General features: G+C 40.2%; 2 protein-coding genes across 2 annotated transcripts; one reads left to right on the forward strand and one right to left on the reverse strand.

Annotated features, from left to right (window-relative positions):
• Positions 1-1,393: 1,393 nt before the first annotated feature.
• Positions 1,394-9,154, reverse strand: LOC5502071. Its single transcript, XM_032370336.2, has 10 exons — positions 8,939-9,154; positions 8,445-8,705; positions 6,356-6,619; positions 6,186-6,269; positions 5,813-5,887; positions 5,074-5,130; positions 4,110-4,400; positions 3,446-3,793; positions 2,831-3,082; positions 1,394-2,398 (listed from the first exon to the last, which is right to left on the reverse strand). Exons 1-10 carry the CDS (start codon positions 9,003-9,005, stop codon positions 2,181-2,183), a joined length of 1,917 nt encoding a protein of 638 aa, XP_032226227.2. The 5' UTR covers positions 9,006-9,154; the 3' UTR covers positions 1,394-2,180.
• An 11,651-nt stretch (positions 9,155-20,805) lies between these two features.
• Positions 20,806-22,946, forward strand: LOC5502070. Its single transcript, XM_001623242.3, has 2 exons — positions 20,806-21,685; positions 22,490-22,946. Exons 1-2 carry the CDS (start codon positions 21,131-21,133, stop codon positions 22,823-22,825), a joined length of 891 nt encoding a protein of 296 aa, XP_001623292.2. The 5' UTR covers positions 20,806-21,130; the 3' UTR covers positions 22,826-22,946.
• Positions 22,947-23,432: the final 486 nt, after the last annotated feature.

The following is a 23,432-nucleotide window of genomic DNA, read 5'->3' on the forward strand; positions in this document are numbered from 1 at the left end:
AAATGGCACAGAGAGAACGGATGGCTACCGAAGAGAGTGGGACTATCGAACTTCCTAATGGCGAAGAAGACATAACGTTTGATTTGGCGGACCCTTCTTCTATCGCGGAAGGCATGGACAATTTAACAGAAGAACAGATCGAAGAGCTACTTCAACAAGCATTGGCTGTCAACAAGAAACTAAAGAGGCGACTGAGAAAACAGAGCGCAAAACAAGAACGAAATGCAGCCAAATACGAAAGAACAGCCGTCCCAAATATGGATGCTATGAAGATGTCAAAATATAGAACGATTTTACCTCCAATTGACAACAGCAAGTCTTTGATTGCGAAGGAGCAAATATTGACAGATTTTAAAAGGGAGAAGAACCCTCTAGTTAAATAAAGGGGAACGATAGGATGGTAAAAAACAAATTCGGCAGCAAAAATAATTCTGCATGCGAAGTTAAGTTTATTTTCTATAAAATTTAAAAGCTGATGTATAAGTTAATAAGTCATATCACAGGTAGTTCGTTATTTGTCCCTGTTGATATTTACGGTAAACAAAGGGCGAAAAACAAAATTAGTGATATTATAAAAAAAAATACTCGTTGAAAAGACGTGTGTATGTAGTCTAGTGGTATTTACATGTTTACTTTTTGGGTGTTCTCTGGCCATATTAAAGCGCCTTGGTGTTTTTTTTTTTCAACATTAACGCTTATCAGAACGAAGATCAAATCGAGTTCAAATCACAATCTTAAAAAAAAATCGAAAGGCGTTTTAATAGGGCCAGAGAACACGCAAAAACTAAACATAAACACAACACTAGACTACACGTCTTTTCAACAAGTTGTTTTCCGTTTCACTCATTTTGTTTTTCGCCCTATGTTTACCGTGGCTACCTGTGGTTCTCATCATCCTCGGAAACTCCTGTTTTTTTTTCTCGCATTTCGTTTCCTTTAGTAAAACAGTTAGGCACATAAAAAAACCCTTAGTTTTCAAGGACGAGGAGAAGTGCTGTACTTTTAGTTTAGAAAGTGTCAAATTTCCTCAATTACCGATCAAGGATTTATTCTATAGATCCAGTTCATGTCCTTCATACATTTTACTGTAGTTTTGACCGGGGGACAAAAGACAAATGATCATATATTTGTGGATGCCATTAAGTATGGATTTTCAAATTGTCCTTTTTCAGTGCTCTAGTGCCCATAAGACCCTAGTTTTCTCTTTTTCTAAAATTATAAGAAAATAAGCAGTAGGGGCATGGCTGTGCAGCCCCCAGCATTTTTCTTAATAGAGAGCACAAACGGCATCAAGTACATCACATGCCCTTACAAATGTGACTTTCCAGACTTCTCAGATACTTTGAGAATAAAAGCCCCTGGAGTGTAAGATAAAACTCGTAAACCACACAGCCCAAGTGTATGAAACTTTAATAAATGTACAAAATAAAATAAATAATACCAGTATATAATACTTTAGAAAGACCCGCAGTAACCACCAAACATTTCTTATTTCTCACTTCATGTTTTACTTTGATTTGTTACTGTAAACATTTGTTATACTTATTTTTGTGCACTTTACCAGATCTGGGGGACAGGGTTACAGTCGCACTTTATAAAAATACAAATTTATTTATAAAAATAATTCTAAAGATTCAGCCCTCGTTGCCTCGTGCCTGCACTGTCATTTATTTGTGGTCACCATGGATGTGACGTTTTCTCAGACAGTGACTATGAGAAAAAAGTAGATGCACCACATCAAATCTCCAATATTTTGTACGTTTTAGTACAGGCAATCTGCATCAAAACCTTGTGTGGCATAATGTAGATGCTTGTTTTAAGGCCCTGATATTTTATTTTTTATTCACTAGGGGATTCAAATCTTGGGACTGTAAGAAAGAAACAAGAACAACTCCAACCAATTTTTTTGGTATGTGTCTTTCATTGTTAAAAAAGTATGGGTGCTTTAAGTCTTTGGTTCAGTCACACATTTTTGGGTGGGAGGGGTGCTTATTGGAAGCTAGGTGCTAAAACAAGCATTTGCAGTATCATTTGCCTAAGCAAAGCAAACCATGTACCAGGCTTTCAGGTGAATTCATAAGACACATAACTATTACAACTAAATTGTTCACATGTCAAGCCAGGCAATGAGACACTTTCTCACTGCTTCATTACAAGTTTTTGTTGGTGTAGACCAGGATTTAGTTATAAGGTGGTATGCAGACAAAGTCCCGTGCGCTTGTGTATGGATGCCACTGCCCCTGTTCTCCGGATCCCATCTCGTAATAAACACCACTACACGTGGAGTTTACAGCAAACACCTCTGCCCCGCGTACTTGTTTCTTGTGGTCGAGTAAAGACCCTACCATTACCACACCTCCATATGCACAGCGGTCCAGGTTCAAGTAAAAATGCATGCCTATTCAAAAGAAAAAAATACCTCAGACCTCTACTTGATTGGTAAACAGTGCCCAGTATTACATACTAAGTGAAATGCAATAACTACACATGGGCGGATCTAGCTTTTCTTTAAAGGGGGGTTTGGCTCAGTGGCAAAAGGGGAGGGGGTAATTTTTTGTTAGATATGGCTTTCTGGCAGCCGAAGGGGGGGGGGGGGGGGGTTAAACACCCTAAACCATCCCCCAAGATGCGTTACTGACACAACAGGTTATGGGCCCAGTTTAAATTATGTAAAAACTATGCGATGCACATATTTCTGGTCATGTAAATACAAGGAGCTATGCTTGTGTTGGGAGCAGTAACCATATTCACACAAGGTGATGGGCGCAAGGGTGTTGTTTTAGTTATCAATGAAGGTGCGCTTTTCATCAAAAAGCTAACTTAAAAGTACCTGTTCTGTTGTAAGCTCTGAATGTAAGCCCCATCTTCTTCTTCAGGTTCGCCCAAGTAAACTCGATGCCGTGGACTCGAGGAGTCTGCATGTCGTAAGTCTCGTATGTGAAGAATACGTCTCTCTGTGGTCTGATGGAACCTCGCTTGCAAATAAAGTAACGTAAAGCACTGCCGGGCATCAAGAACTCATACAACAAGACTGCCAGTAGGCCCAGAACGACTAATACCAGTATGGACTTCAATATCAACCCTGTAGATAAAAACAGGACCTTCAGTAAGGCCAGGATGGCCAATGTTAATATGGAAATGCATATCAATCCTGATGATTAACAACAAGACGTTCATTAGGGCAAGAATGGCTAATACTAGTATGGACCTCCATATCAACCCTGTAGATCAACAACAAAACGTCACTGGGGCCAGGATGTGATCAATAGTAAAAGGGAAATGCATAACAACTCTTTGAGGGTAACGAGTCAATCAGCAACTTTTACTGACACCGAACGTTACAGTCAATATAAAAGAGACGTTTGACTGTCTTAGGCAGGTCCTTTGTAAGACTTTAAAAGATGGCTCCTGTTCTTGTAAGTTTTTGTTATAATTTATACCTTACCTCTGACAAATCTCTTCTTTTCGGACTTGACTGCGTCATTAATCGTGTTGTGTACGCGATCTTGCAGACTCGACACCGCGTCAGCCATCTGCCGAGACTGGATTCCCATGACTATGGAAACAAAGCACTTCACCAAGGAGACGTCACTCATCTTGGCTGCATCACGCGATTCAAGCGTCTGACCAAGAAGAATTGGTGACTTTCCGGCCATCCTCCGCAGGGGTATTTGCGTCTCGGGGACGGCTAGTCCCGGCTGGTCGAGTGATGCATATACGCGCTCACCATTCTGTACGGGTCCAGTGACTTTCACGCGGACAATGCCGATGACGCAAACTGTATCGGTCATACCTATACACAATAGCAGAAACTTAAAGATGTTCTATACTGTGCTGTACTTAGGCAGTGCAAAGGGGTACAAATGAATACGGTTGTTGGGTTTTATTCCTGTAGCCGCCCTGATGAAGAATTCATAGTAAAATCCGAAACGTTGGCATCTCTCGACTCCTGTTTTGTCTGTCTTCAACCTATTTTCAAGTGCTTAAGCGTTTTCAAAAAAGAAAGCCTTGAAAAGCAGACAACGATTTATTGATATGCCTACTTACGACGACCTAACTTGCCTCTATTACACGCCACTCAGGATCACACCTTTTGTAAAGAATCTTACCTAGATTCCCAGATGGGACGTTTCCCTGTAGATATGCCGAACGACTTATGACTCCTGCCATGCGCGCCTCTCGGGCATTGTCATGCGTCAGTAACGCAATCACTGTCTTTCCTGTCTTTTCCTGCTCAAAGAACCCGACAACGTCTCCCTCCTCCTGGTCCTTACTCCTGTAATACGGCCCCTTGAGCTCCACGTGATATGCTATATCCGCGTTAGGGGTGCAGATCATCTTTTTAACGTGGAGCTCTTTGATGCTGGCGCGTTGGGCCTCCAAGTAATCCGTGAGAAGAGCTGCAGGAGTCAGTAAAAGTGTCTACATTATTTATGACATAGCATTAAACCCCCCTACCCCTCCTCAACGAAAAATCTTACAAAGGCAACCCCTAATGAAATCAGCGGAGCACCATATCTAAGAGAAGGTGGCAAAAGGAAATTCGGTAGCAGATATTGGTAAACCATTCAGGGGCGGATCCAAGAGTTCCCAAAAAGTGGGGGGCAAGGTTTTCAAAAAGTGGAGGCCGGATATAGTCATCCGTGGATTTCCTTATATTTATTGTTATTTTTATGCCAAATATCTGACAAGATGGACTCACCTTTTTTTGGCCGTGGAACAAAGTGACAAGATGGACTCACCGTCCATGGCATTTGTTCAACAAGTGACAAGATGGACTCACCTTTTTGGCCCTTGTAGAACAAAGTGACAAGATAGACTCACATTTTATGGCCCTTGTAGAACAAAAGGACAAGATGGACTTACCGTCCATGGCATTTGTTCAACAAGTGACAAGATGGACTCACCTTTTTGGCCCTTGTAGAACAAAGTGACAAGATAGACTCACATTTTATGGCCCTTGTAGAACAAAAGGACAAGATGGACTTACCTTCCATGGCATTTGTTCAACAAGTGACAAGATGTACTCACCTTTTATGGCCCTTGTAGAACAAAGTGACAAGATAAACTCACCTTCTGTGGTCCTTGGTGGAGTGGACCTTCCATCATAATACCCATGATCCTCTTGATCTGTAAAGAAGGCACATTATTTTATTTTGGAAAATTAAACTTAGCACCTCTTTGAGATTTGAATTTAGGTCATCATATCAGCTGTTGTTTTTGTTTTCAAATGGGTGACAAACAGTGGCCTCCATAATGGTACCAATAATGATACCAATGTCGCCAGTTTACTTCCAGAGGGCCGGCAAAAACCTCAATCGACAAGAGACAAAAAAAATCTATACAGGCCATCCGCTCTAAATTATTAGTTAACTCCTCAAATAAGCGTCTAATGGACACACTGCTTTCACCATTTTGAAATATTTTTCGCGTTTTCCGTTAAAAATCATTCGAGATTGTAGCCTTTTATTGTTATTAGAGCAACACCTGCCTAAACACGATTGCAGGGTATAGGCCATGGAGATTGACACACTGCTTTTGGAATTTCAAAATATTTTTCGTTATTTTCCTATCTGGAGATTGTTACATAATCGACCAGAGAGTAAACTGATGACATTGCCTTCGCTAGCTGTCATTTTGTCATCCTAGCAAAGTAACAAAGAGAGGTATTTTCGATTTAATTTGATAAAGCATAAAATTTTATTTTTAGGTGGTGTTATTTTGGGGATTCTTTCATAATTTGTTTTCCAAGTCTGGTTAAAAACAATAACAAAGGTGTGGCTGACAAAGGCTCTTTAACATTGTGAATTACCTGAAAATGGAGATCCATTGATTTGAATAGGGCCGTTATATGTACTGCCAGGAGAAGAGAGAACATCACTCGCACCTGAAGTAAAGAAAATTTGTCAGTAGCTAATAGCAGGGGTTGACATTGGAATACACAGAAGAGTTTGTAGACTAGCTAGTAGACTAAAAGACTGTACATCTTATTCATCCTTTGGGAACTAAAAGAATGGTAACGCTGGAAAAAACCCTAGATTTCCGAGATTTGTACTATTACAGAAACAACAAGTTGTAAAAGTAAGGTGACAAGAACTTCCACATTTGAATGGTTACTGGTTTAATTCACTGATATTTGGATTTCAATTTCATTATGAGAGATTTAAGAAAGATAAAATTTTTACTTTGAGACTGCATGCGCTTTCTCTTGCTTGAAGGCCCAGTAGACTCATCACTGCGTGTTTGGTCAGATTCATGAGGTGATGGGTCTATAGGTAAATTTGAAACAAATTCAAAATAAAATTAAAATATGAAGGTATGAGTGCATCTACTGATGATGACTTCTTATACTTACATGGAAATGGTGAATTGTCGGGTTTCTTAGTGGCCCTTGGCTTTGTACGAATCCTGAATGCATTAGATTGAAATGAGCAGTTTGTGCCATCAATGAACTCAACAAAAATGACAAGCTCCCATCTGTTTCTATCTTCAACTTCCACTCTATCAAGCCAGTAGATGAATGAGCCAGATGGTGTTTTGTACACAGAATCAAGGTTGACACACAGCTCTGTTTTGTGCATCTCATGGTAATTGATTTGAACAGGGAGTTCAACAGCACCTGCAAATAGGATGTGGCAGCCTGTCAAACTATACAATATCCCCTCATCTTATCTTATTTTTAGGGAGTGTCGACATTAATTAAAAAAATTGACTCAAGGACACCTTAAAATTTAAGAGCCCACAAAATTTTTTGGATATATCTTTAATTATCTATCTGCACTCCCCCCTCCCACATCCTCCTTAATCTCCCTGTGGAAGGTAAAAATGGACAATAAATTCCAAACTTGTCTGATTCCTCTTGCCGTATATACAAGGCCTGTTTTAGAGAGACAGAGCTTTCCCTTTATAATCAGACCTGTCTGGATTTTGGGATTTTATTTTTCCGTGTCAAAATTCTCCCATGTTAGCTCACTGTGGAGGGCAATTTTTTATTAAGACGTGTGGCATCCCCCAATTTTGACGTGTTTGCATGTCAGGTTTGCATGTCAGGTTTGTATGTAAGGTTTGCATGTCAGGTTTGTATGTCAGGTTTGCAGGTCAGGTTTGCATGTCAGGTTTGCATGTCAGGTTTGCAGGTCAGGTTTGCATGTCAGGTTTGCAGGTCAGGTTTGCATGTCAGGTTTGCATGTCAGGTTTGCATGTCAGGTTTGTATGTCAGGTTTGCAGGTCAGGTTTGTATGTCAGATTTGCATGTAAGGTTTGCAGGTCAGGTTTGCATGTCAGGTTTGCATGTCAGGTTTGCATGTCAGGTTTGCATGTCAGGTTTGTATGTCAGGTTTGCATGTCAGGTTTGGTTGTCAGGTTTGCATGTCAGGTTTGCATACTGAGCATGAATAATGAAATGTTCCATATCATCACTGTGGCCTTGAAGATACTGGAGCTCTGCATGAGTCGTAAAACAGTGAGCATAGCAGCAATTATATGGAATGTTTATTGTCCTCTGATGAATCACAAAGTAAGAAAAAAAACTCTGAGACATATTTGATGTATTTCACAAAACAAACCTCTCCAAGCTCGCTAATGCCTGTATCAGCGGCTTTCCCCAGGGGTTGATCCCTGGGAACCATGGGGGATTTGCAGAAGCATTCATACGCTTAAAATCTCCCTGGGTTATGGGGCAATAAAAAGGTGACAAAATCCCTACTCCTCTGGAACAATTTAAGTTCCAAATAAGCTGTATGCAAGGAAATAGAAGTTTCCATTGTTTTGCAAGAAATACATGTCAAACATTTGTGATTTTTTTCCTAGACATTTTTCAACAAGAAGCAATTAAGGACATTTGATTGCACGCAACCTACAGGCGGAGCGCGACGCAAATCTTGTTATTTCTGACTGTTCATATGAACCGATAAACAAGCCACATAATGCATGTGACTAACAGGCGTGAAACAATGACACAGTTTTTTCTATAACTGTACATATGAACCAATGATCGAGCCATATTGCAAGGGACTTATTACAGGCGGGTGCGGCGCAAAACTCGTTATTCCTCAACTGTACATATGAACCAATGAACGAGCCATATATTGCACGCAACTTATAACAGGCTGTATAAATCAATGAAATACCGAGAAGTCTGAAGATAAGAAGTTATCTCCACTGTTATCTAATGGGATCAGAAAAAATAATGACACTAAAAATGGAATTTCAATGATTTCATATGGCCGCCACCAGTCACAACGGCTGGAAATCTTGTATAATACCGCTAACCATACAAATCCCCAGTGTAATCCTATGGGTAAGTACTATATTTTCAAATGCGATATAATTCCTCTTCCCCAAGGCCAAACATTGTCTTGCAATCTCGAATAACGCCCCACATTGCCCGAGGTTTTCCCGGGGGTCAGCCCCTGGGGAAAGCCATGGAAAACTGTTAGACATACCGATTGTGTCATTTGTCTTTTGTGCAGCCTCTTCAACTCTCCTCACAAACACTCTAATCGACCTGAGCTGGGCAGACGCCTTAACAACCATGTGAACCACACCATCTGCAATTCTCTGCTCAGAGCCTGTGGCTGTGGTTTTCTTCTGTGTCTTGTCATAAACCTCTTTTAAATCCTTCACCTCGACAGATGCCTCAGGAACTTGTGAAGGGGGGTCAAACACATCCACAGGCACAGTGAGAGATGCAGCACTATTCGGGTCTTGGTATATGATTGAAACCAAAAACAATAATTAAAGAACTTCATTTGTGAACTTATTGATTTGTATCAGTTTAAGTTGGTTCTACGAGCCGTTCCAGCTGTATTTACGTATATTCGGTCAAGTACATAATGATAAAACGCTTTGCTTTAAAACAGAAAGCGATACGTTTCTGATCTATCGTTATTTGCGCAAACATATACCACTTATTAAGTACCATTTATGCGATATTTACCGTCTAATAGAGGCTGCAGAATCTCGTTTAAATCACTAAGATCGTCTTCTGGTCTGGCTTGTGTCATATTATTGTCCTTTTAGAAAATTGCTGAAGCCAAGAGCTTCGATTCCAAAGCATGAAATCTGTCGTTGTGTCTTATCAAAGTTGTATTGGCATGAATCATCTCACGTCTCTCTTCCGTATTTGTATTCCGCGGTAATTCCCCGAATCAAACTGTGATCACGTGCGAACCTTACACTTTCGAGTCACGCCAACCTGCCCGTGATCTCTATGACGTATATGATACATTATAGCAGGACTTAAAGCCGCATTGTCACCAGTTCATTTCCGGAGGTCCGACGGAAAAAAACGATGGCAGTTAACCGACGGAAAATTTAAAGCCGCATTATCACCAGTTTACTTCTGGTCGATTATGTAACAATCTCCGATGATTTTTAACGGAAAACGCGAAAAATATTTCAAAATATTGAAAGCAGTGTGTCTATTGGAAGTTTCTTTGAGGATGTGATTGATAATTTAGAGCGGATGGCCTGTTTAATATCTCGGATTTTAATAGATTATTTTGTCTTTTAACGGTTGAGGTTTCCGTCGGACCTCCGGAAGTAGACTGGTGACAATGCGGCTTTAACAACTTGACTTTCAAGTGTAGGACGTTTCGAATGTGGTGGTGTGGTGGGGCAACTTCCCCTTTCCAGACAGAGTAATATTTTAGATCGACTTTTCACGAAAAGGTACATATACAAAGCCTTGCTTCACCACAACTCGGTACATAAAGGAAGATCACAAGAACGCAGGCCCAAATCTATGGAGGTGTACAGGGGTGATTTGTAACCCCCACAAGACCATTGCACCTAGCAATGACAATTCTATTTGACGTTTCAGGTCATACAACAAACAATTGCAGTCAGATGTAGGGTTTTCAGGTGCGATATAACGCATAGGTAGGTAATATGGTACGATGCAATGTTATAAAATATATGCAATCAAATTAAACATGAGTGGACCAGCTGGAAGATGAGAATATAGAAAATAAATAAATACATACCAGTCCAGGAGGCTGAGTCGTACCCAAAGAAAAGTAAGCATGCGCTAGGAATTTAACATCAAAGCCCAATTACTGCTCACGGTCGGCCTCGAATTTTTTTATCAAGTTTGTTAAAGCAAGAAGTTTTTTAGCAAGTGTTTTAAAGCAAGAAACTTGTTATTTAGGCTAAAAATCGAGAAAACTGGAGACAGCCGTGCAGCTAGTTTTTTTCCTCCTTTACCGGAAGCCGTGCAAGTAGACACAGCGAAGTCCGTTCGTTTGTTACTGTCCCCAGATTTTTTTAGCGAGTGAAACGTTGAAGGAAAATACACATGGGATAAAGCTGGCCTTACTTATAAAAAAAGGTTCTAATATATAGATATAGATTTAGGCAGTGCCTAAATCTCTATTGACTGATAGGGGTAGGTTTAGAGGGATCTAGGTTCTTTTAGAATATTTTTTTAATTAAATTAAAGATATGTCAATTTTCTACTGCCATGTAATTATGAATTTTATTGGCCCCTCCAAATGGATCAAGCAAGCACTCAATCCATAAAATTAAATAAGCAGTATGAAAATTAACAAATACCAAGCCTTGCTGTGAAAAAGGCTGTCAAGTTCAAGGTGTCTTAGCTGATGAGAATGTTTTTCAAGAGTGAGTCTAATATTCTTATTTCCCTTCATAGAAGTTTCACTATGTATTAGCTTTGACCTTGAAGAATATATTAAGGATGTAACAGCATTTCAAAGATTTAGATGCCATACTTTAATAATATTTCATGTACCGCAACTGATTATTTTGAAGAATGTGTTGAAATTAAAATCTACAAATTAAATATACCTCCTGTCATGCATTACATATTGGTGCACCCACCCTTTGGCCTGTTGTTTTTTAGAAACCCTGGAATCATCCATTGGCTACTAAAAAAATGAATGCAATGGAGGCAAATCCTAAATTACTGAAAGTGCTTAATTCCAATTTCTAATTTCAAACCAAACCATGTTTATTGACCTATGTTGGGGGTAGAGAGGAATTAATTAATAAATAAACAAAAAGTCGATGGGGAGTAGAAAAAAGGAGAAATGTGACTCTACTTTTAAAATAACAATAATGCAATAATAGCTTGACTGAGCACTTTCCTAACATTTTCCTATTACTTTTAGGTTTGATATAAAACAGTTTTCTTTACAGATTTATTATTAAAAAAGCACAAGTTTGTTGTTATCTTTATATAAATTAAGTATATAGAAGTTCTATTAACCCTATTCATACCGGGGGAGACTTTTGAGGCCCCCAGTACCTTTGAGATGTAATAATTTTTGAACTAGTAGAGCAAGAGCATTGAAATTTGATGACTTTCCCTAAAATTTATCTGGGATCAGTTTGGTGTAAACAAAATTTGGATATGCGCACCTTGGAAACCATAGCAACCAAGTTTTGAGACATAGACTTAAAAGTCGTTAAGATCAACTATTAATACGACGTGCTCAACGTTAATCCATGTCATATAAACGTTTTATACCAAGTTTTGAAAAAAAAACACAATAAAAATTTACATCTCTATTTTAGGACTTTAAATGCTAGTGTGCTTCTAAAGTCCACATTTATGTATACATACTCGCAAGGATAGTTTGGCTATCCGACGGAGTTTTAGACTAGCAAAGGTCGCATGCGTGATCCGCACAATTGGCATCACGCTAGCCCGGTCGCAGCTCTAGATCCCACATGGATGTGTTTAAAGCACTTCGTTCGAGTCGAAGTCGCCCTGCAGTTTTTTTGCCGACGAAGTTTAACTGAGGCAAACCGGCTATGCCATGCTGACGAGTCCTAATAAGGACGAAACATCTGTCCATGGTTGCCGAACTGCACGGGTAATAGACTGTGCTAGCGTCCCGTCTTGGCCCGACTATTTTAGGGGGGGAGGGGTGGTGTTTTTTTTTGTTAATTTTTTTTACCTTTTCGAAATAGTGCTTGTAAAAATAAAAAAAAACATTCATATCCACCTGAAATCATTAATATAGCCTGAAACGATGATCAAATAATGTCAAAAAGCTTTAGATTTTGCTACCCAGTTTTTATTGATTAAAATAAATAACTTTCATTAAATCCAAGATGGCGGATCCAAGACGGCGGATGCTGATGTCACATAATTAGCTAAAAATCACTGATTTTTTAAAATTAACATCTAAATTTGGAAAAATCCTTTTTATATTCCTCTATTGTAAATAGAAAGTAGAAAAAAACATTTTTGGAAAGGACGTCGTCATGACGTCATGATGTCATATATTGTTGTCATAGAAACAGTGTCACTAATAATATATGTCAACTGCAAGATAATAAGATTATCGAAATAAGACATACAGAAATACATATCTAAAAAAAACAGAAATATTGCCCGTTTCTGCTCACTTAAGTGACGTCGTCATGACGTCACAATGACAATTTCTAAGAATATCGGTCGCTTATTGAATACAAACTGATAATGATAATTTATTTGGATTTTAGATGTTTTTTGCAAAGGTTTCGAAAGATAACCATATGTCCTTAAATGACGTCATAATGACGTCATATTGTGTCAGAGGAAGCCCCCAAAAGCCCGGTCTGAATAGGCTTAATGTACACTTGTATCAAAGCTACATTATGACAAGCTTTGCCCTTGCAAAGAAACAAATAATTGATGAAACAGCATTCCAAAGATAGAATGAGAAGTTATACACTTCAGGTGCCATGCGTGCCATATAAAAGTTTCATCTATCACTTACTGGTCCATCACCAAGGAAATTCAAATCCACAAATTTACTGTACCTCCAGTCATGCATTACATATTGATGAACCCAACCTTTAGCATAGTGGCCTACTGTTTTTTTTTTTTTATCCACCAATGCTAATGCTACTCCAAAATTGAATGCAATGGAAAAGAAGAAATTAACATGAGAAGTAAATTCTAAAAAAATCTTTGATATTGCTGTAAGTGCTAAATGAAAATGTCTAATTTCAAACCTAGACCTATTTTAATTTATTTAGGGTGCAGATGGGGAACAGCAAATACTAAAAAAGGAAGAAATGGGACTATACCTTTGATAAAAAAATTAACAACTTGATTGAGCACTCTCCTAACATTTCCCCTTTCCTTATTATCTTTAGGTTAAAAGAAAAAATGTGTTCTTTACAGATTTATCATTGAGAGCAATTATATCTGATCTGAAAAAAACTATTACACTTATACTGCTGTATCAAAGTAAGAAATCCCCTACCATATTAGCTTTAAGACATTTGCCTATTCTCATGCCTTGTAGCATTTAGCATCAATCATGGCCCTCAGGTAGTTTCTGGTTGGTTTTACCTAAATAAAAGTGAAAACAATTAAGTATTTTTTCTTTCAAAACAATATTATTTTCATCATGCCATTATTTTATAACCTTACTAATTTTCCACAACTATTTGAATAAAAATAAATAAACACATTAGATAGTATGCAAGATCAGACAATAAAAGCTTAGGCAAAAATATATAGGGTAATAGGAGTTGCATTTTTGGTGAGAAAATTCTCTTGTAACTGTAGTTTATGTAGTTATGATAATGTTGAAAAAGTTGCTGTATCTTCGAAAAGACTAAATACATAATACACATAATATAAAGACAAGAAAGGTCTTATTAAGCAATTTATGACAGGATGATACATGTCAGCCTTTATTAAATATCTCAACGCAATCAATAAAGTTTGGAGAGCCAACTCTACCCTGTAATGGCCTTTATTCAGAGATTCGGGATACCTGTGTTTGTGATTAAATGATGCGGGAGACTGGTAACTTTTCTTCGCCCTCCCAACCTCCCCCAGCGTTATTTTTCTTCTCTATTCGCCACAGAAACCCCGCATCGAAAAAACGCTTTTTTTCTTTCCGATGAGAAGAGATGCCTGCGGAGGAGGCTAATATTGAATATTTGTTTGTTTGCTTAGTGATTCAATATGTAAATGTGAACTTTAGAAGCACACTAGCATACACACATTGGCACCAGTCGGGCCAAGACGGGACGCTAGCACAGTCTATTACCCGTGCAGTTCGGCAACCATGGACAGCTATTTCGTCATGGCTATGCCATGCTGACGAGTCCTAATAAGGACGAAACAGCTGTCCATGGTTGCCGAACTGCACGGGTAATAGACTGTGCTAGCGTCCCGTCTTGGCCCGACTGGTGCCAATGTGTGTATGCTAGTGTGCTTCTAAAGTTCACATTTATGTATACATACTCGCAAGGATAGTTTGGCTATCCGACGGAGTTTTAGACTAGCAAAGGTCGCATGCGTGATCCGCACAATTGGCATCACGCTAGCCCGGTCGCAGCTCTAGATCCCACATGGATCTAAGCTGTGGTTTAAAGCACTTCGTTCGAGTCGAAGTCGCCCTGCAGTTTATTTTGCCGATGAAGTTTAACTGAGGCAAACCGGCTATGCCATGCTGACGAGTCCTAATAAGGACGAAACAGCTGTCCATGGTTGCCGAACTGCACGGGTAATAGACTGTGCTAGCGTCCCGTCTTGGCCCGACTGGTGCCAATGTGTGTATGCTAGTGTGCTTCTAAAGTTCACATTTATGTATACATACTCGCAAGGATAGTTTGGCTATCCGACGGAGTTTTAGACTAGCAAAGGTCGCATGCGTGATCCGCACAATTGGCATCACGCTAGCCCGGTCGCAGCTCTAGATCCCACATGGATCTAAGCTGTGGTTTAAAGCACTTCGTTCGAGTCGAAGTCGCCCTGCAGTTTATTTTGCCGATGAAGTTTAACTGAGGCAAACCGGCTATGCCATGCTGACGAGTCCTAATAAGGACGAAACAGCTGTCCATGGTTGCCGAACTGCACGGGTAATAGACTGTGCTAGCGTCCCGTCTTGGCCCGACTGGTGCCAATGTGTGTATGCTAGTGTGCTTCTAAAGTTCACATTTATGTATACATACTCGCAAGGATAGTTTGGCTATCCGACGGAGTTTTAGACTAGCAAAGGTCGCATGCGTGATCCGCACAATTGGCATCACGCTAGCCCGGTCGCAGCTCTAGATCCCACATGGATCTAAGCTGTGGTTTAAAGCACTTCGTTCGAGTCGAAGTCGCCCTGCAGTTTATTTTGCCGATGAAGTTTAACTGAGGCAAACCGGCTATGCCATGCTGACGAGTCCTAATAAGGACGAAACAGCTGTCCATGGTTGCCGAACTGCACGGGTAATAGACTGTGCTAGCGTCCCGTCTTGGCCCGACTGGTGCCAATGTGTGTATGCTAGTGTGCTTCTAAAGTTCACATTTATGTATACATACTCGCAAGGATAGTTTGGCTATCCGACGGAGTTTTAGACTAGCAAAGGTCGCATGCGTGATCCGCACAATTGGCATCACGCTAGCCCGGTCGCAGCTCTAGATCCCACATGGATCTAAGCTGTGGTTTAAAGCACTTCGTTCGAGTCGAAGTCGCCCTGCAGTTTATTTTGCCGATGAAGTTTAACTGAGGCAAACCGGCTATGCCATGCTGACGAGTCCTAATAAGGACGAAACAGCTGTCCATGGTTGCCGAACTGCACGGGTAATAGACTGTGCTAGCGTCCCGTCTTGGCCCGACTGGTGCCAATGTGTGTATGCTAGTGTGCTTCTAAAGTTCACATTTATGTATACATACTCGCAAGGATAGTTTGGCTATCCGACGGAGTTTTAGACTAGCAAAGGTCGCATGCGTGATCCGCACAATTGGCATCACGCTAGCCCGGTCGCAGCTCTAGATCCCACATGGATCTAAGCTGTGGTTTAAAGCACTTCGTTCGAGTCGAAGTCGCCCTGCAGTTTATTTTGCCGATGAAGTTTAACTGAGGCAAACCGGCTATGCCATGCTGACGAGTCCTAATAAGGACGAAACAGCTGTCCATGGTTGCCGAACTGCACGGGTAATAGACTGTGCTAGCGTCCCGTCTTGGCCCGACTGGTGCCAATGTGTGTATGCTAGTGTGCTTCTAAAGTTCACATTTATGTATACATACTCGCAAGGATAGTTTGGCTATCCGACGGAGTTTTAGACTAGCAAAGGTCGCATGCGTGATCCGCACAATTGGCATCACGCTAGCCCGGTCGCAGCTCTAGATCCCACATGGATCTAAGCTGTGGTTTAAAGCACTTCGTTCGAGTCGAAGTCGCCCTGCAGTTTATTTTGCCGATGAAGTTTAACTGAGGCAAACCGGCTATGCCATGCTGACGAGTCCTAATAAGGACGAAACAGCTGTCCATGGTTGCCGAACTGCACGGGTAATAGACTGTGCTAGCGTCCCGTCTTGGCCCGACTGGTGCCAATGTGTGTATGCTAGTGTGCTTCTAAAGTTCAATATGTAACTTAGAGGGATTAATAGCCTCCCTCGCAGGAGGGGGAAGCGAGGGACGCCTGCCTAAAAACGCCTGCGAGGGAGGCTAATGAATTGACGGACGTAAATAATTATTGTTTAAAAGGCATCCGGTAAATTGAGATCGGTTATTCAGATTCAACAGAGCGCACAACGAAAACCCGAGATTAGGGCAGAATCAAGTTTAAGTCAAGACCGCGCAGGGATCCACCCTTCAGGTACCATGATCCATTGATACCAGCCTTACAATGCATGATTTGTGTGTTTTATCTAGTATGAGTGCCAAATCAAGTGTAAATTCCATTGCTTGTAAATTTCGTTTTGCAAATCTGTATCGTTTTTAAAATATGATCGGAATATGCCCGTAATTTAGTTATACTGTAATCATTTATCTATCCCAAAATGTTTTAATCTTGTTTTAATGTTAGAAGAAATCCCTGAAGTCGGTTTTACACTCGTTACGCAGCCGGAGTCTACTTCACCCCCCCCCCCCCCCCCTCCCCACGCGTTTCCCTTCCATATCTTTGTGGTCGTGAAGTTCCATCACAACTTTGTCACGGGTATTCTAAATTTTCAATACCTCTTTCTGGAAGTGTACTCTAAATTTCCAATAAGTCTTTGTGAACCAATACGGTCTTTGTGAACGGGCATTCTAAATTTTCAATACGTCTTTTGTGAACAGGTATGCTAAATTTCTAATACGTCTTTGTGAACGGGTATTTTTATTTTCCAATACGTTTTTGTGAACGGGTATTCTAAATTTTCAATACGTCTTTGTGAACGGGTATTCTAAATTTCCATTACGCTCTGTGGACGGGTATTCTAAATTTCCAGAATACGTCTTTGTGAACGGGTATTTTAATTTTCCAATACGTCTTTCTAGACGGGTATTCTGAATTTCCAATACGTCTTTGTGGACGGGTATTCTAAATTTCCAATACGTCTTTGTGGACGGGTATTCTAAATTTCCAATACGTCTTTGTGAACGAGTATTTTAATTCTCCAATACGTCTTTCTAGACGGGTATTCTGAATTTCCAATACGTCTTTGTGGACGGTTATTCTAAATTTCCAATACGTCTTTGTGGACGGTGTACTGAAATTGCTGGCTAAACTTCAGACACTTGATAGGTGGAATACCCGTCCACTTTTTTGCATTTTCTTGTATTTACTGGCTTTTTCTGTATAGTTGTGAAGTCCGATTGTGGCCCGGGGGGACTCTCCAGAAAAGTAGACGGGGGTGATCGTCTAATCTTTTAGGGAAAAAGAATTTCGACCAAATGCCATCCCTTAGGGAGTTTTGAAGGATTTTCCGAATTCACTATCTCTTGGGGTATAAAATTCGACCAACTGCTATTCCAAAAGGGGTATTTAATGTATTTTTCTTTTAGATTCTGTTATCTCTTAGGGTATAGAATCCGACAAATTGCTATTCCTAAGGGGATGTTTAACTTTATTTCCGATTCTGCTATCTCTTACAGTTAAAAATTTCTTCGTCCACATCCAATTTGCAAAAAATTTGCAAAAAAAAATCTCTGAGGGGGAAGGATTTCACGCCCAAAGTGCCTTCCTAAAAGGTTGACGATTTTGCCGACGATCATCCCTGTCTGTTTTTATCGGAGTGCCTAACCCCCCAACCCCCACCCCCCTACCCGGGCATGCGAAAGGACTTAGGACAAGGGTTACAATTTTGGATTTAAAAATGCAGTTAATATATTGAGAAAATTTATTTAGCGGGGGTTCATAGGCGTAGGCAGGGGGGTGGCCAAGAGGGCCCGCTAGCAGCCAAAAATACAGTAAATGTATGAGACATTCTCTAAACCATCACAGGATGGAAAGGCCTTTTTTTAGCCCCCTCCTGTTAATCCCGCTGTGGTTTGACTTTTGAGTCAACGAGTAATTTGATATGAGACTGTGGGCCTGCGGAACTCTTACTAGCGGATGGAATCTATTGGTCAGGCGCACTAACTTGTCATGTGGGGAACTGAGGCAAGATGGCGGCCTTCAATCCAAAGTCGTTCCTTCGCAAACTACACAGGACATGTCCTCCGCAGAAGATAGTGTGCAAACGCTGTCGTTATGGATTATAAATCACAAGAGATCAGCCAACGACATCGTTAATTAAAGTTTGGATAGATTAGGTTACACCTAATAAATGTACAAGACTCAGTTGAAACTCGATGTTTGCGCAGAACATGTTCTGTCCGAAATGAAGGTATTAAAAAAAAGCAACAAAAGACAGGGGAGTCCGACAGTAAAGTTAAATGCAGTAAAGTTTTTTTTTTACAAGGTGCGTCAAAAACAACAACAAAAAATAACAAAAGAACCAAATTATATTCACTGATGGGCTGGTCCAATTTTACAATTTCTATTTTACAGAAACTTCGTCAATATTTGAGTGCCAGTGTGACCGGGTGGTATTTTGGGTAATTTTAGATTTTGCTAAGATTTTAAGGAAGTGATTTTTGGATTGCGATTATAATTGTTTTACGTATTTTACGGATTGTTTCTCAAACGTGATTCTAATTCGATCCGTACACGTTTAGGAATTTACTTTCAACATGTTTCAAATTCCTTTAGATTAGTATCAATAGCTTGATAGTGATAATTGACTTAAGTTTAGCGTCCTTTTACCATTTCCCAGGAAGATTAGTTTCTAAATTTGACAGGTCAATGGACGCTGAGTAATTTGAACGGTAGTAAATGTTAGCGTCCCTAGAAAAATGCGCGTCCAAAAGCGAGTATAAAAGCGGCTGTTTTTACAGTATCTGTTAGTTTTTTTTTAGTTTAGTACCGTTGAGCAAAGGAGACGCATTGCTTGCGCGGCGTGATGCGGGAGCGAGAAATGCAGTTGCTCAGGGAAGACAGTCAGCAGAGATAAGCTATAAGCTTAGAGCGCTGTCCGTACGGGCCTGTCATGCCAGTTGTGTTCAGTTTGATTTACCGGTTGTAAGTACTTTGTTTTTAAAACTAGCCTTTGGCTTAGGTCAACTTTTCTCCGGATTTGACTATGTTTGTTATCACTTAAAATTTATTATTTAATTTGTTAATAAATACTTATAAGTCCATGCCTTGCATCATGTATTCGTTTTCACGTTGCCTTTCGCTCGATCGTTTTCGTTTCATTCCATTTATTTTTGCCTACTTTTTGGCTGGTGTCAGAACCTGATAGTTTTGCTTTCAGTATTGCATTTGTTTCTACATTTTTCGTAACCGCACGGTAAATGTCAAGTTCCGACGGTTTCACCAGTAAGTTCGTTAATCTTAAGTTTTTTTTTGGAGGTTCCCTCGGATTAGAGGTCCTTTTTTACATTTTTCAGACAAAGACGAACACTTCAAGGCTCCATATCGGATCCTGAATGGAATTGGTTTGTTTTTTCCCTTTACTGACATTTTGAATGCCTGTTTAGAAGGGGTAGCGATCCTTGAAATTTCCGAAGTCTCGCAAAATATTTGCAAAGTCTCGGAATCTCGGCGTTTTTTACGCAAGTCTCGAAGTCTCGTTTTTTTTTTCTTTGTTTTTTTTTTTTTTCCTTTAAATTTTAACTCGGAGCCTCGGTTTTTTTCTACCACGGTCTCGGAGTCTCGGACTTTTAAACGCAATCTAGTCTGTGTTAAGGTAATTCCCTTGCATTGCGCACCCCTTCTGCGCATAGTGGCGCGCGCTGTTTGTTCGAATTTTCCGGTATTAAGTGCGCGCGCGCCACAGTTGTACAAGAAAACACAGCAAAAGGCGCACGTTTTTTACGCTTTGACAGAAAAACGAAGTCGGTTACCCCCATTTTTTATTTGCTCAAATAGTTAAATATATACGGAAAAATGATTTACTGAAAGAAGAAAAAAAGTTGGGTTGTAGGAGTTTTGTTATTTCTTTTAAAAGCCGTAAAAATACTTCAAAATGGCGCTTTTTACCGTACGAATATTGGCGAAAACAATGTCTTTTAGTGCGATCTCTTAAAATGTGATTTGTTTTGAGCATTAACTACTACGGGTTATTGTTTAGGAGATCGGATTTTGGCAGCTCGACAAACAGAACTTAATTTTCTAAAGACTATAGGCACTCTTTTTGAAAACTAAGAGTTGGTATTTTTCCTTGCGCGATCAGTAAAACGCGTCAACTCTACGCCCCTCTGTTGTGAAAACGAGGTCGGTACCCCCATTTTATTATTACATTTTTTGAAAGCCCTTAACTTCAATATTGTTTATGCCAAGTTTAAAAAAATTCTGGGATGTAGAACTATTTCAAGGGAATTACCTTAAACGCGATCTGTTTTATGTTGTTACTATGCTACGGGTTTCCCCTTCTTTTTCGAGTCTTGAGCCTTTCCGCTTCTAAACAGAGCTACTGTAGCAAGATTGTATTGTAACTCTCCTTTTTTTTCCCGACTGATGTTTATGACATACCTCCAGCAAGTTATCCGAAAACAAGCTCGGAAAAGCTCGGGCTCGGATTCGGAAACTTGACAAAGTCTCGGGCTCTCTGATTCTGAAACGCGGGTCTAGGCGCCTCGGCAAGTCTCGGATTTACCTTTCGCTACCCTTTTTAGAATGAAGCGAGTTGAAAAGCTTGTCACGCTATCTCATTTTAACGGATCGTGTTACAACAGAGTCGGCCGCAATGTGTTCTACTTTATATCATTGGCGGTTGATGCGGACAAGCATCAAGCAGAAGAGCAAACATGGATTATAATTTTCATTGATTGTTATTCAAAGGTTGACAAGTGCTTGCAAGACTTGCCTCAAAAGATCGTAATAGATTTACATCTTTTAAAGTCGTCGATGTAAACATGGCTGCAAGACTTATAAGGCAAATGTTCTTTGGTGTAATATTATTAACTTTAGTGTATGTGATAATTTTATACCACAAACCCAATTGGACAATAACAAGAGTTTTCCCCCGACCCAGTGAAGCAAAAAGGACGGTCTCAAACAGGACAGAATTTGTTTTTTTACGCAGTACTGGCTCAAGCAGAGGTGAAGTGTTGAAGTCACGATGGCGGAGGTTCTACAACGATACTGGTTGCTTCGATAATGAAATGCGAGCTCAATTAACAGAGTTATTGAACTATTGGAACAAATTCACAAAAAACAACAATATCTCATACGCCATAATGTGGGGTTCACTCCTAGGTTTATTACGAACGAACGATATAATGGCCTGGGACTATGACATAGATGTGATTGTTAGTTTAAAGGACTTGGTAAAGCTCAGGAAATTGGCCGAGGCGGAGGGTTCTTTCGACTATAACGATGGGAATATTCATTTGGCTGTCATGGCTGAACCAGAAAAGAGCTTCAACACGTCCGCGGAGAAACGTGCGCGGCTTTCTTGTCGTGGCGAGGTAATCATGGTAATTATTCATTGATAACAACCTCGTGTATTCAACTTTCAGTTTGCTTTATCATCACCTGCCCATCATCGGCTGTCATACTCCTGTCAAGAGACTAAGGAGACCCGTAGACTTTTTTTTAATTTAAAATCTATAACAAACATTTCTTTGTTGATTACCAATGAATACATCTTGAGCTTAAGCAGACCCGTAGGCAGGGGAGTGAGGACACTTCCATGACGCTTATTTTGTTGTTGTTTATATGAATTGTTTTCTAATCTAAAATCTATAACAAGCGTGTTCCATTATATTGACTACATATTTATATGGACTTTTAATGGGAGCCCAAAAACACACGTCCAGCCTAAAACCACTCGATGTGCCTGGTAAGTTGTTTTTCAGGACTGCACTGGATTTAATTTAATAATTATTTTCTTCATTTTACCTTAAAGGCCGGCTTGAAAAAAAAAACTTGATTTGTTCGCATTGCGACAATGAGCAGAAAAACAGTAACTTCTCCGCTACATTATGAATTGGTTTGTCTTTTGGATGTTAAAAGGGGACCCAGTAGTAATAATTGGGGTACTCCATGTAGTGTTAATTTTCCCTGTTGCTGCCCCGGGCCTCTTTCTTTGTTGTGTTTCCAGTTTAGGGGCCTTCTTTAAGAAGTTACAGTAATATACACAGAAGAAGAGTAGTAAGTCCACTAGGGACCAGACTAAACAAGTGACCATTACCTCAAAAATAGTGCTAACTTACTAACAAGATGCTCATAGGAAGGGAGTGCGCGAGTTCTTACCTTTTCTGTCATTATAGGCGGTGGACAAGGTGATGGATCCGTGCTCGTTTGTCGATCCATTAGCGCGACTTTTGCTCAAATGGTTCTTCATCGATATTTACACCTATGTGGAAGTCGGTGATAAACTCTTCGCTCTTCCTGAGGGAAAGCGTTTTGTCATGAACAAGGCTGATATGTTCCCCCTTCAGCGCTGCCACTACATGGGTTTGGAATGCCTGTGTCCGCGCAACCCGGAGAGACTGCTTGAGGACTGGTATGGACCTGGTTGTGTTGATGCTAATGAGTTTAAGTGCAGAGACGGAGTGTGGCAAAATCAGGAAGGCGAACGGCCGAAGAAAGACTGGAGGTTGTGACGTAGATGGGACCCAGGGCACCGCGGGCTCACGCCTTCCCGATGTTCTCTTGCAACAACAATTATACATTTTGTCTGTTACTTACACGATCCCTACCGAAAATAAATAGATTATTGTTAGAGCACTTCGTAGCTAGGGGTGGTTGCTAAAAAATGGGCTTTTTATTAAAAATATTCCCTTTCCAGGGATGGGGAGCGTGGGTTTCAAGGGGTTTTACTTCAAGGAGTCGTTAACATACCACTTCAAACCCGTTTTGGCAATTTTGTCCTCTGCTCGATGTTTATTTCGCAATAGGCCATTCCAGCTATAAGCATGCGCGCGCACTCACCATGGAAACTTACCTAAACTACCTGCATGCAGCGCGCGCTTCGTTTGGTGCAAGCTTAAAAATGCGCGCGCTGCATTCTGGTAGTTGTGGTAAGTTTCTATGGTAATGCGTGCCCAAAATTATAGCTGGAATGGCCTTTTGACGGGCTTTTTTTTAATTCTCTCTGGGATATAGATGTGTCATTGTCTCTTATTGCTTGCTCGATAATTATAGGGATTCGTTACTGATCAGTGTTATTAGAGAGCTTAAGCAAGTCAACACGAACGGCATCAAAAACGG

The sequence above is a fragment of the Nematostella vectensis genome, chromosome 5 (genome assembly GCF_932526225.1).
Source record: "Nematostella vectensis chromosome 5, jaNemVect1.1, whole genome shotgun sequence".
In the NCBI taxonomy this organism is placed as follows: domain Eukaryota; kingdom Metazoa; phylum Cnidaria; class Anthozoa; order Actiniaria; family Edwardsiidae; genus Nematostella; species Nematostella vectensis.